Here is a 13507-nt window from a genome sequence, read left to right as displayed (position 1 = left end):
ATATGGAGCACCATCCATCCTGCTGTCATGTGAAATCACCATTAGAGAGCGGTGGCCACGGCCCTACTCTCTGCCAAGACCTTTGTCACCACAAAATACACTTCTGCCATTGATTTGTTCCCATTGCCAGGAGTTAGTCCAGCCCCATACATCTCTGTCACTCTATGGGGATAGAGGGGCTGTAGTAGTGTGTTCCTCCAAAGTAAACATCCTTGCGCTTGATTGATCTGACGGGTTTGTGAGTATGTGTGCATTTTGTAACAACAGAAAGTCTGTGCTTGTGTAACACTGAATGCATGTGTTTGTGTTCCTCGCAGGCGAATATGATGAGCCTGGCAGAGCACATCATTGATGCCACTCCAGAGCGTATCAAGCGGGAACATTTTCCAACCATGGAGTCTGGACCTCTGGACAACAGTGGGCTCACCAACACCATGAGCTGGCTAGCCAGTTACCTGGGAGACGTGGAACACCTGCCCAGCATCATCCACTTTAGGTTAGTGGACATCATTACTTTAATATACATATGAACTAATATGCAGTGACCAGCTGGTGAATGCAGAATTTACTAGCTACTCGTTTGTCAATTCAAAAATAGATTTTGAATAAAAGTATTTTCAATATTCAAAGATTTCAGAATTTTTCAATACAAAAATATAAAACACCTTACGATGTATGTGAAAAGTCTCTGAACAAGTACATGAAGCATTAATATATAGCATGAACCAAAAAGGCAATGATGTAGATTTAGTTCTAACTCTTTTTGAAAATTCTAAAAAGAAATAAAGAACTTTTAAACAATTAATTAATGAGAACATAGCAATAAAAATATTTTAATCTGTTGAACTTTTTTCATTAAAGTGCACTGAAAAAATGTATCAAGGTTTTAAAAAAATATATTAAGCAGCGCAGTTACAGTAATGTTTTCAACAATGTTAATATGTTTTCAGCATTGATAATAGTAACAACTGCTTATTGAGCTCCAAAACAGCGTATTAGAATCTTTAGATATTTCTGAAGATCACATGGCACTTCAGGAATAAATTACATTTGGAAAAAATATATATATATATATATATATATATATATATATATATATATATATATATATATATATATATATATATAACATAAACAATCCTTCCAGGCCTCAAACTTTTGAACAGTAGTGTGTATATATAATTTATATAACATGACATTTTTCTCAAAATAATTATACTAAATATCAAAAAACATTCAGAGAAATAACATTTATGTCTAGACCCTGCTAACTCCATGTATGTATGTATGTATGTGTGTTTTGTTTCTTTGAGCAGTCCCATATACAGTGAACCCCTGACGCCTCCCTCCAACCCTAGCCTGAGCCCGGGTAACTCGCCCATGCGTGAGGGCCCATTTGAGAAGCCGGCCTTGCCTGCTCCATCTGAGTGGAGTGAGTTTCTCAGAGCCTCCAACAGCAAAGTGGAGAGAGAGCTAGCCCAGCTCACACTGTCCGACCCCGAGCAGAGGGAGCTCTACGAAGCTGCACGGCTGGTGCAGACCACTTTTCGCAAGTACAAGGTACAGGCCAGGGGCTCGGGTGCTATGCACTGTGTTGATGTGTGAATAGAAACAGGATGTAAATGTCTATGCACAGGTATTGGTAGGAACCCTCTGTCTCCTTCCTGCTTTGTCCTTACTTATGAGATCATAAACACACAGTCACAGAGTAGTCAGTCCCCACAGCATCAGCATGGGTAAGGTGGCTTAACCAGCGCATGGCCTGGCTTTATATAAGGAGTGATTGCTGCCTGAAATGTGTTCCCACAAAGATTCACCAGATGGCCAAACTGACACTTGTGCTCAGAGTTGTCTGCTCTCTCAGCACCAGCTGCAGCTATGCAAGAGGGGTGTCTTTTCTCTATCACTTTCATTCTCCTGTAAGTGAACAGCCTAGTGGGCGTCTCCCAAGTGTTGCCCGCTCCTCAGACTAACCAATTTAACTCTCTTCCTGCAGGGACGCCCACTGCGCGAGCAACAGGAAGTAGCCACCGCTGTCATTCAGCGCTGTTACAGGAAGTACAAGCAGGTAATCCTTTAAGATGCTCTGACTTTGCTTTTCCTGCCTTTGCTGGATGTCTGCTTAATATGTCAAGCTCCAGCAAATGCACTTGAGTCAATTGTAAGGCCTCCTGTAATGGGAATTGTTGTTTAAAGCTCTTGGAGAGCTCTTGGTGCAAGGTCATACGGTTTCCCATTCATGACAAATCTATATTTTTCCCCTCGCAAGCTAACATGGATAGCCTTGAAGGTATTTTTCATGCATTATTTAAAGCAGATTTTCTTTTGTCTACACAAATATTAAAATTGATTAAATAACAATGGCCACGTACACACTGTGCCATACATAGTTGCAAGGGACGCTCCATATACGCTGAACTAAAGAGGCCAATCAGATTGTTACTGGAGACCCCCAGATAGCTGCAAGATTCTTTAGGGGGTCCACGGAAAATTTTAGAGGGTACAAAATGCAAATGAGAAATACAAAACGTATATTAGAGCTGTCACAGTTAACTGTAAATCAGAATATCTGAAGTGATAATCCACCGAAAAATTACAAATTAGGTATCATTAACTCACCCTCGTGTTGTTAAAATGTGATTGTCACTTTCTAAACTTTGCAGTGTGTATGTGGCCAATGTGCGTTGAACAGGGCAGAATTATACTTTTGTCATTAATGTCTTTATTAATGTGTTTATATATCAGTATGCACTTTATAAGAAGATGACGCAGGCCGCCATCCTTATCCAGAGTAAGTTCCGCAGCTACCACGAGCAAAAGAAGTTCCAGCAGAGCCGGCGGGCGGCCGTGCTGATCCAGCAGTGCTACCGCAGCTACAGGAAGTTTGGCCGGCTGAGGCCCCACCACAGACCGGCCACCGCAGCACTGGTCCAGCACAAACTCAGGTAGCACTCAATACACTGCCATGTGATTAATCACTCCCTCTTAATACGGTCTGAATCTGATTCCAACTGGTGTTTGATGTTTTGAACTCGGCCAATAGCTCATATGAAACTGTTCCATAAGACATGCCCTGCAAGATATTTTATCCATGTATAAGATGTAATGTGCGAAATTAAATGTGTTTAAGTGCGATGTTTCTGTTTCAGAAGCAGTCTTCTCACAAAGAGGCAGGATCAGGCCGCCCGCAAGATCATGAGGTTCCTCCGCCGTTGCCGCCACAGGTATTCTCCCACCGCCACATCGCCCTCTACTGGCCATGCCATTTATCCACTACCTGAAACACAGCTGAGACACATGTGACACTTGGAAAGCTTCATGTTTTGTTTCTGTATTTTCTTTTATTTCTTTTTTTTTTCTTTGTTGTGTTAAAACTATTTTATTTCATAATAACGGAACTTATTTTCATCCTTGAAAGTGTGATTCATTATTCATGAGTGGATAAGTGAGAGGTGCTCCTCCCTTTCCTTGGCTCTTTTTCCTCACCCTCCTTCTCCATCGTGATATCTGCTGTGTGCTAATAGCTGTTTGGTGTTGTTTTGCTGTTAATGCAAAGCCCCTTGATGGACCATAGACTATTCAAGCGGGTGAGTGCAGCCTTAGTGATTCAGTATGTCTCCCTTTTTTTCTCTCTCTCTCTCCCTCCTTTTCGCTCGTTTCACACACACACACACACACACACACACACACACACACAAAGACCACCTTCCTATCCCCTCTTGCTCCTTCATCACCACTGCTTGATGCCTGCTTGCATGACAGCAACCAACTGGACACACAGATGACTGAGATCAAGGGCCTGAGCATATGATCGCCATCAGGATATTGGTTATGTCTTGCTATACACTAACAACTGAGACAATACATTAAACAAGCACCTTTTTCTCCTGTCTTGATTATTTAAGTTTCCTTTACTTCCTTTATTTGTAAAGAGAAAGAGATAAGATAGACGGAAGAACAGAAGGTTGTTTGGTTTAAACGATATTGCATGAATATATGATAATGAGTCTTGCTCTGAGGCATGCTGGGGAATGTGACCCAGAGAAAACTGACTGCCTCTCTGGCTTGTGTACTTTTGTTCTGACTAGTTCAGCTAAAGCCTGTATTATTGCACATGCTGCAGTGGGAACTGACTTTCTATCTCTCTTAAATTTTTGGTAGTAGATATGATATCTGTGAACAAAAATATCAAAGTTTAGTACAAAAACTAAGTTGGTCTATATTTCATCACATGTTTGAGCAACATATTTCAAAAGAAAGTTGACGGAATAATCAGCAGACAGCTTTAGTTTCTTGTCAAACGCGTCGAGATGAGAAGGTTTCAGAATTCAGATTTTGTATTATATGAAATGCATACTATTTAAAGCTTTTTGTCCTATATTTCTACTTACTGCAGAAACTTACAAGGTGAGGCAATGAAGAAAATGGGACAAATCTTCATTGAACTTTTGCTTGGAGCACTGGCCAGAAGAGTGTTCTTTCAAACAAATTATGTTATTATAATAATTATTATATTAAATTAAATACACTACTGGTTTCCAAAAAAATGAAGAAATTGTTCTGAAGCTCTAAATTAAAATATTGGAATTATTTTTCAAGGATCATGTGACAATGAAGCCTGGAGTACAGATGTTGAAAATTCAGATTTTCTATCACTGGAACAAATTACATTTAAAATATATTAAAATTTAAAACAAATGCAGATTTTAGCTGGCTAAGTGTTCCACATTTAACTATGCAAAACTCATAACAATCAATCTTCAAAAATGTTTTGTACACACTGTGCTGGATATTTAAAGATTTCAATGGGTTTTCTTAAAGGGATAGTTCACCCAAAAATGAAAATTTGATGTTTATCTGCTTACCCCCAGGGCATCCAAGATGTTAGTGACTTTGTGAATTTATATTATGTATACATATAAATATTTTATATAAAAACAAAACATTTTTCTTATAAAATATAACATATAATATAGACATGCATATGTGTGTATTTATTAATACATAATAAATATACACAGTACACACACATATATTATGTGTATAACACTTTTATTTTGGATGTGATTAATTGTTTGACAGCACTATTTATATACAGTGTATGACAGGGACAGCCATTCAGTTTTATCGTATGGAAATGAGCAGCTTGGACATTCTGCTAAAAATCTGCTTTTGTGTTCTACATAAGAAATAACTACTCTTTTAAACGTTTGCTTGATCTGACCTTCTCTGCTCTCTGAGATAAAAGCTAAATTGACTTGAGATGTGAGATCTGTGTCCCTCAATATCTGTCTGTTGTTTTTCAGAGTGAGAGAATTGAGAAAGGCCAGGGAACATGAAAGCGTCCAGAAGAGCCCCCTCACAGTGTGACATTACTCCTCAGACTCTTCCTTTCAGTTTTTCAGTTTCAACCAGAGACGTTTTACAAGAGAGAGAGAAAAAAAAAGCAAGAACACTGCAACTCTTACTATAACTGTATGACTGATACTTCGTCGAACAACTTTGTTTTTCATATCTCTTTACTCCTTCTATGTTTCTTTTATGAAGGAAAGAGCCAGCTGCTGTGGATGAAAACAAACTCTAAGGATGTTGTTTTAGGAGGAACAACATTTGCTTCGTGGCATTTTTTGCACTTTTTAATGGATTGATTTGTTATTTTGGATGAGCATTAAATGTTTTGTTACACAAGGAAAAATAAGGAATGGAAGTCCTGCTCTTTAGTTGCTCGTAAAGAGAAGATGAATGAAGAAAGGAAGAAAAAGAAAGAATATGCCAAAATATGGAGTTGACACAAACATGGCCGGACCTGTTCCGGGAGTATTTGATTGTTTTCAAAAGATCACAAGATGTGTTTAGTGGGTTACCAAAAATGCTGAATAATTCATGAATTAGTTTTTTTACATGCTTTACTCCACAACCAAACAAATTAGTCAGAAACTTCTTCCGGTCTGTCCCTTACAGTTGCCTGTCTTCTCTTAGCTAAAAGGGGACTGGGTAGCTAATGAATGTAAGAGGGATATTAGTAGGTTCGCGTGATGTGTCAAATACTGATGTTATTTTGCTAACAAGACGTGTGGAAAAAATATAGGTATACATACAATTTTAATCAACAACCATTTTCAAATTGATGAAATTCAGCCAGTTCAAAGTTAGCAAGACATCATAGAACAATGAATCGCTCCAGGCAGATCTTGTCTTATGCTTGCTTGAAACTAGGCCACAGTCTTTTTATTTGTTTAGTTTTTAACTACATGAATGTACTGGAGACACCACGTCATCACCTCTGCCCATCATTTACTATTGGCAAGTTTGTAAAGTTTTCTTTTGTTAATCCAATGTTGAACAGTCACTGGTGAAGCTTTGGTTCAGTTGAAAATCAACTTGAGAGGTTTTCTAAACTGTTTAAGGGAAAATTACATGCATTGCCTTGTTATCTCTGACATACTTTGAAGGGTCTCAACACCCAGGGTTAGACTAGACAAATCCATATTTTTGACAATTGAGCGGTTCCTGTACATAAAAAGGGTTGCTGGTATGCAAAGTAAAACATTTATCTAAGCCGGATTGTATTTTAGAAATATATTATTTTACTCATTGAAAGGGATCAAAACAGATTGGCGTCAAAATCTGAATATTTGTATAGTTTTGTTTGAATGCCTAAGAAGTATGGCTGTATCGTTTGTACATAGTGTAAATACCGGGAATAAAGTCAAGCTACTGGATGTGCATGACGAAAACGAACAAAGATACAAAAAAGAGTTCAAAAGCATTAGTGGCTATGCTCTGTAAAATTATTTCACTATAAGAGTATTTTATTTTGAATGTTCTTGAGAAGAACATTTTTGGCTAAAGCATGACTTTCCTGCAATTCTGAAAAATACTGTATTTATGAGGTAGGAGAAAAGGCAAAATGATCATTAGGTTATGTTTACATCTGTCTGTTTTTTTCTGGGCTACCAACGAACCTTTTTGCCAACGGTGCCAAGTAATGTGAATGCTACTGCTTAAAGAAAGTGAATCATTGCTGAACAGATAATCACATGATAAAACATGATCAGATTCACTCGCATAACCCATCAACACAGGAAGGATCTTAGAGTATCACCTATCTCATTTGGTATATTTGTAATGTATATTTGTTTTGTGTTTCATAAGTCTGAATAAGTCTTTTTTCTATTATGGCATTGAAATTATGTTGAAAAGTATGTTTTTCTGTTATGAATGCAGGTATTAGAGCTTATAGCAGCATTATGCAGCTTTAAGTGTTACAGTCTTATTCCATAAGATGTGCAAAAAGAACCTGTGAGCTGACAGTAAAGACAAAGAAGCTGAAATAATGACATAACTTAGAAATCCACACTGCTACACTGACTGAAAGTTTAGGTTCTCTGTTATGCATTTGAACGGGTTTCTTTTGGTGCTAAAACATCAGCGTCAAAGGCCTGGTAGACCTCCAAAGATCAATCAATTTCAGCAGTAATGTTACTTTCAACAGCAGGTGTCGCTGTTGCTTTTGAACAAGGGGAAGTCTATGAAAACGCTCCCACAAAATGCAAATGATTTCTAATGCACTAAAATTGTGTACATTTCAGTTTCCCCTTGTGTCAAAATGCTTTTTGTCATATTTTGTATTTGCGTCTCTGTTCAAGAGAATGATATGTAAATGAATTCTTCAGAGTATTGCTTATGTTGGAAGTGCCTGATCATATTCTAAATCCAGCGAGCCATGTCAGTCTGCATGTGAGGTTTGCGATGGACTGGCATTAGCGAGAAGTGAATTATAGTCTGTTCGTCTTTATTTTTCGTTAAGTAACTCGTTTCTTTGTCCGTGCTTTGTTTCATTTTAGCGCACCAGGAGGTTATGGCTTCGTCATAACTCACATCCTCTATTGGAACTGCCAGATGAATCCGCGAGGACTGCAGATGTCAGTCCGGCTGGTTCTTGCCTTGCATTCGTCATTCCGGTAGCAGTTTAGGTTGTCAGCTGATGCACTGCGGTGGCAACTCGAGACTTATTATGCTTGCATGGGTAACTAACATAGATAAACGGGAGGCTGATACAGCACCCAAAGCATGCTTATTTTGTAGATTTGGTAGTCAGGTATAGACTTGTCGAAGAAATAACCTACTGTTCTGTAAAGCAGCTGGTTTCCTGGGTTGAGGAACTTGAAACAGACCGAGGGCTTCGAAACGTAACTTTGCTGACAGATAAACAGGGGCAGCATTTTTTTTTTTTTTTTTAATAAAATTTTGCTTCGTGTTTCCTTTTCGAATTCAGTTTCACCCCACTTTACATTTACATTCCTTGTTTTTTCAACTAGCCTCCACCACAAAAACAGGTTTTAAAAAAACGTGTACCTCATAAGAAAGCATGCGCCACAGAACTGTGTCCATATCCACGGTAAAGTGTCCATGGCACTGGTGCAGTTGAAACCTCGGGTTCACTTTTGTATCTTACTCAGGTGCCAAACTGGAGAAAAGGGGAGATAGAGCAAGTCACTTGAGAATTAGTTGCTGCTTATTGGGAAACGAGCCAGACTGTCCTGATCAAATTACTGTGATTCTGAACATGTCATGCTGTTCGCCTTTTGTAATCAACTATGTGAGCTAAATTGATGTATGTCGATAAAAATCGATTTGTCGAAAGCGCGCCACTGACTGGTGTTGTATAAGAGTAATAAAGCCCGTTGGAATAGAGCAGGTCTACTAGAATGCGTCTCGTGCTTGTGTAAATACGTATGGATGTTTCATTTCCATGCAGCGTCACTCTATAAACACACTGCCGTGGATATACTGTATCACAATAATGAAAAATGCTGCTCAGATCGATTCATGAATACCATCACTTTATTATAAGCATATATAGACATTTTAAAACATTTAAAACAATAGCTGTAGTTTATAAACGCCAGACAATAACCTCATCTGGTCGCATACGGGTTCATTTGGACTAGTCTGGTTCAGCTTTAACGGTATCACAGCTTAGCCCACAGAAGATACCTCATCAGTTTTGTTTGTCGCATCAACAACTTCGAACAGAGACTGACTTTCCTACGCATCCATTCTTTAGAAAAGGGGAAGTAGGGCCCTAGGAAACATCCCACCACTCATGGACACAGAGCAATAAGCAATTCCTGAAGTGGAGGCCTGTAGACCTGATGGAGACAGCGATTTGTTGGACACACGTAGCTGATTTACTCTTATGCAAATGCCAGTATTGTGAGATTAGAATGCAGTAGTTTAAGGCCAGTGCTTATATGACACCCTTCAGCTGCACGTTTTCATCCATTTCACAAAATAGCGGCCCTGCTTTTATTACAAGCTACACTTGGGGCTCTTTACACTTTGCATGTTAAACTAGTGTTAGATCTACTTTTCCTCTCCTCTTTAGCTGTCTTTCTCTGTCTTTCCCGATTGTGTAGCCCTCTCCCTTCCTAATGACCCCTGTTTTTTCTTCGTCTTTTCTTTTTCTTCCTTCCCCCTGGTTTGATCAGTTTATTTTTGTAATTGTGCATGTTAAAGAGTCACTGGACCGATGGATATGTTTTTTTTTTTAAAAAAGATAGAGAGAGAGAGAGAATTCAGCTGCTGAAGCCATGAAAAATGTTTTGAATTGCCCTTAAAATATGAAAGATGTTTTCTGAATGCTTTATATTCTTTCTGCTGTAAAATAATAAAAGAGGAAAAACTTAAGAAAAGCCTGTTTCCACGTTATTTTAGTGTCTTTTTAACTAAGCTAAAGGAAAATTATTTTAACTGTACTAGTTTAGGAAAATAATTATATTTCAGGTGAAATTATTTGAGTTGAGCCACCTGCTGGTCACTGTAACACACTGCATCCTCCATTCATGACAGTTTTAGGTCAAAATGAATACATTATGTTTAATGAATCGTGATCATGAATTAGGGAAAGGTCATTTAAAGGTCTCCTTGAACTATAACAATGGTTAGTTATTTTGTGTGATCAGGAATGGTGGACGTTTATGGGAATGATAGCTTATGGAACAGGAAATGACTGCTGTCATACATGTCATGTGTGCATTTTTATGCTTTTGCTGAAAAGGCATTTTTTGCTTTATTATTAACAACAGAATAGGGGACAGTGAAGGGGTCAGTTACTGGCAGAGTTTATGGGCCAGGTAACTGCCCTCTGGACTCCAAACACGTGGTTATTGGTCAGACTCCTCTAAGGATATAAAGTGTGAAGACTTCAGTATAGATCTGTATTCTGCACAACAACCACCTGGGAATCACTGGAGGATGTTCAGGTAAGGAACAAAGTTTTTGATATTTTTGTCTGTTATATCATTCTCAGTTATTTCAGTTCTAATTTGCTTGTTTGCACTAATCCTTATATCATAATACAGTATGTTTTGTAGAGAGAAAATAATAATACAGCTCTACATGTACATATCTGAATTTTTTTTTATCAACAACTGAAAATGTCTAATGTTTGTAATATTTGTATATATATATTTATGCGTGTATATATATATATATATATATATATATACATATATATGTACAAATGTTACATATATATATAGTGTGTGTGTAGCAATTAACTAAACATTTTATTAAAAAAATGGATACATTAACAAATTCATCATTAAATATGACCATATTTTAAGTAAATCTTATTACAAATATACACATTCCAAAGTTGTTTTTTATTTTCATTTATATTTTTATTATATAATTTAATTATTGTAAGTTACGTGTTATACTTTTAACATTTTTGTTATTTATTTATATATTATTTCTACTATTAAATTGAATAATTATTATATATTTGTGTTTAATGCGTAAAAGATGATTTATTGACTATTTTCTTTTATCCTGTAATTTATATATTTATTTTATTCATGAAATGATTACTTTTTAGGGGCCTCATTTATTAGTGCATCATTATGACTGTGTTCATTTTTACAGATATAATGAAGGGATTTCATTCACATTCACCGTGTCTGTCAGTCTGGTGCTGCTGTGTGTTTTATGGGGTGACAGTCAGCCTGTACACACTGCTGCACACACTGTCAGAGAGGTGTGTGTGTGTGTGTGTGTGTGTGTGTGTGTGTTTGTGTGCCGTTAGTTGACAGAGCTCATGAGAGCAATGACTCCAGTCAATGAGCAGGAGGATCAGGACACAGAGCTGATGGACTCTCCTGAGGTTCTGTGGCCTAATACTGAGGATCTGGAGAAGAGAGACCTGTCTGGTCTTGGAGTAGCAATACATAGAGCCTTGCCCTCAAGAGTCCACAGCAGGTAAACAAATAACCACTGACATGCTGTTCTTATAAAACAGCAGCACATTATATTTCTTTAAGGCCATTAAGGCCCCCCCCCCCCCCCCCCCCCCCCCAAAAAAAATTCTTAATGTACACTACAGAATATTTTTTGAACAATTTTCCTCTATAAATAACCTTTTATGCAATGGAAATTTTACATGTATTTATATCAATATATATTATTAATATTTTATATAAATGGAATAAAATAACCAAGTGGGGTTGAACACATCGTAGCTTAACTTTGGCTTGTATTTTTCTTTTTGTGCGTGTGTTCAGTGAGTCCGTAGATGCATCTAGATTCCGTTTGTCTTCTCCAGCTAAGTGGATGTCCAGCCCCACAAGGTTGAAGAATAGTCATTGTTTGATTCATCTGTCTCAAAAATGCTTGAATCAGTAAATCCAAAGCTACCAGGTTTACACACAAATCTCATCCACATGAAGAACTCATTGTAAGAAAATAAATAAAAGGAGTTACAAAATATTTACAAATGTGAATTCAGTACTTTGATTTTTAAAGGGAAATGGGAACAACATTATGGACAAAGAACTGAGGCTTTTTATTCATTTTTTTATAATTTTATTTTTGCTTTTATTTATAGCTTATATGCCTCAAACACAGTATTTCCAGAAGCAATCCGCACCGCCACCTCTCTTTCTGAACTGTCTCCTGATGCCCCACAGACCACTGGGAGGAATGAGGCGATATGGTTTTTCTAACAGTAACTTAAAAGAGAAACACAGGCTGTTGCTCACATATTTGCATGAAAAGGTAATATAGCAAGTTAATACACCTTGACAGCATTATTTACATGCTTGGAGATTGTTATTTTGTTTACCTCTCTAAGAGCCTCTCTAGGAATCTGTCCAGGCACTTTGATATCTGTGAAAAGAACAGTATGAGCCTTCAAGGTACAAAAGAGCTGTTTATTTTCACCTACAGAGGAAATTTCAGTAACACTGAAACTTTTGAGATTAAATGTCTGTGTCAGATAAATGAGTCTCACTCTCTTGGTTGAGCAGTTGGGAATATCCCGAGACTGCCACCCTGTGCAGATGTTCATTGAGATCAGAGGCAAAGAAATCATCTGGACTGACCCTTCCGGCCTCTTCCATTGAATCTAAATAAAGCAGCAATGAGACACAAATTATTTCATCACCTACAGCAGATTCGCCTATATGGATATTATATATCACAAAATTAATGTCACATTTTTGCACCCTCTGCACTTATTTAAGCCAGTTGTCAATGAAAATGTATGTTGTATCAGTGGTTAACTACACAAACACACACACACACACACTCACAAAAAGAGACAGAGACTGTTCTAAGATTGTCTACTTGGACAAAAACAAATGCTTAATGCACTTAACCATTATATAATTCAATAAATACATTTATTGGTAACATAAAAAGAAGGATATCCATAGATCCTGAACATCCATGAACACAACTTTGCAAAATAATATCTAATATATATACAAATATTCAATAAACTAGCCAGGGGAGAAGAATAACCACATACACACAATCACATACTATATATATATATATATATATATATATATATATATATATATATATATATATATGATAGATAGATAGATAGATAGATAGATAGATAGATAGATAGATAGATAGATAGATAGATAGATAGATAGATAGATAGACAGATAGTGTCTGAAACATGATGTCTGAATGCACTCACCAGGGCCGCTGTAAGTCATGTCAGCTGTGTCTGTAACAGGATGTGCTAACAGATGACTGCAGGAGATCAGGAGGACAGAGCAGGACAGAAGCAGGTTACAGATCATCTCTGCAGCAGGCCGAAGGTCCTTTCAGGTCAAGCTTTGGTGAATGAGGCAGATGAATGCTCTCTTTTCTTATATACCACTCTTCCAAAGCTGAGTGAATCATAATCAAGTGTTTTTATAGAGAGTTTAAAATGTGGATTCTGTTGAGTTTATATCTGTGAATAAATCAGGATGACTGCTATAGCAGGCCATGGAGGCTTTATGACCTTTGAATCTCATTGACCTGTTTTACTGAATTTGTAAATTGGAGGACTCAGGTGTGCAAATGTCTATCTACTACCTCTTGAGACAACAGAACACATAAAGCGATTAATTTATGAATATGTCAGTCAACCTATTTAGCCCATGAATCTAGTTATTTTACATTGGAAACATTTTTAAATACATCTCTTTGAATTCAGAGA

General features: G+C 37.3%; 2 protein-coding genes across 8 annotated transcripts in view; one reads left to right on the top strand and one right to left on the bottom strand.

Annotated features, from left to right (window-relative positions):
• The window catches only part of LOC127944769 (calmodulin-binding transcription activator 1-like), a 355510-nt gene extending 345961 nt beyond the window's left edge, over nt 1-9549 (top strand). For 2 of the 7 annotated variants that reach the window (XM_052541010.1, XM_052541004.1), the window contains 8 exons: nt 318-496; nt 1317-1560; nt 1997-2068; nt 2270-2290; nt 2746-2945; nt 3150-3224; nt 3557-3587; nt 5307-9549. In XM_052541010.1, the coding sequence (XP_052396970.1) occupies nt 318-496; nt 1317-1560; nt 1997-2068; nt 2270-2290; nt 2746-2945; nt 3150-3224; nt 3557-3587; nt 5307-5339 (855 nt within the window). In that variant the 3' untranslated portion in view covers nt 5340-9549. The remainder of the gene's footprint in view (nt 1-317; nt 497-1316; nt 1561-1996; nt 2069-2269; nt 2291-2745; nt 2946-3149; nt 3225-3556; nt 3588-5306) is intronic. The other 5 variants (XM_052541006.1, XM_052541008.1, XM_052541007.1 and 2 more) reach the window with 5 other exon arrangements.
• A 2324-nt stretch (nt 9550-11873) lies between these two features.
• LOC127944160 (prepro-urotensin II-gamma-like) lies at nt 11874-13280 on the bottom strand. The gene is made up of 4 exons (XM_052539967.1): nt 12998-13280; nt 12296-12409; nt 12128-12171; nt 11874-12014 (listed from the first exon to the last, which is right to left on the bottom strand). Exons 1-4 carry the CDS (start codon nt 13101-13103, stop codon nt 11901-11903), a joined length of 378 nt encoding a protein of 125 aa, XP_052395927.1. The 5' UTR covers nt 13104-13280; the 3' UTR covers nt 11874-11900.
• Nucleotides 13281-13507: the final 227 nt, after the last annotated feature.

Source organism: Carassius gibelio, chromosome A23 (genome assembly GCF_023724105.1).
Source record: "Carassius gibelio isolate Cgi1373 ecotype wild population from Czech Republic chromosome A23, carGib1.2-hapl.c, whole genome shotgun sequence".
NCBI classification, from domain to species: Eukaryota; Metazoa; Chordata; class Actinopteri; order Cypriniformes; family Cyprinidae; genus Carassius; species Carassius gibelio.
Note: the sequence above shows the minus strand (reverse complement) of the source record. Positions and strands in the feature narration are given on the sequence as shown.

What these genes read in the sequence shown, in the direction of transcription:
- LOC127944160 (XM_052539967.1), bottom strand. Translation starts at nt 13,103, where the DNA reads ATGATCTGTAACCTGCTTCTGTCCTGCTCTGTCCTCCTGATCTCCTGC. An exon ending in CATGACTTACAGCGGCCCTG is followed by an intron (nt 12,410 to 12,997) that starts GTGAGTGCATTC and finishes TGCTTTATTTAG; the next exon opens with ATTCAATGGAAGAGGCCGGA. An exon ending in CCAACTGCTCAACCAAGAGA is followed by an intron (nt 12,172 to 12,295) that starts GTGAGACTCATT and finishes TTCTTTTCACAG; the next exon opens with ATATCAAAGTGCCTGGACAG.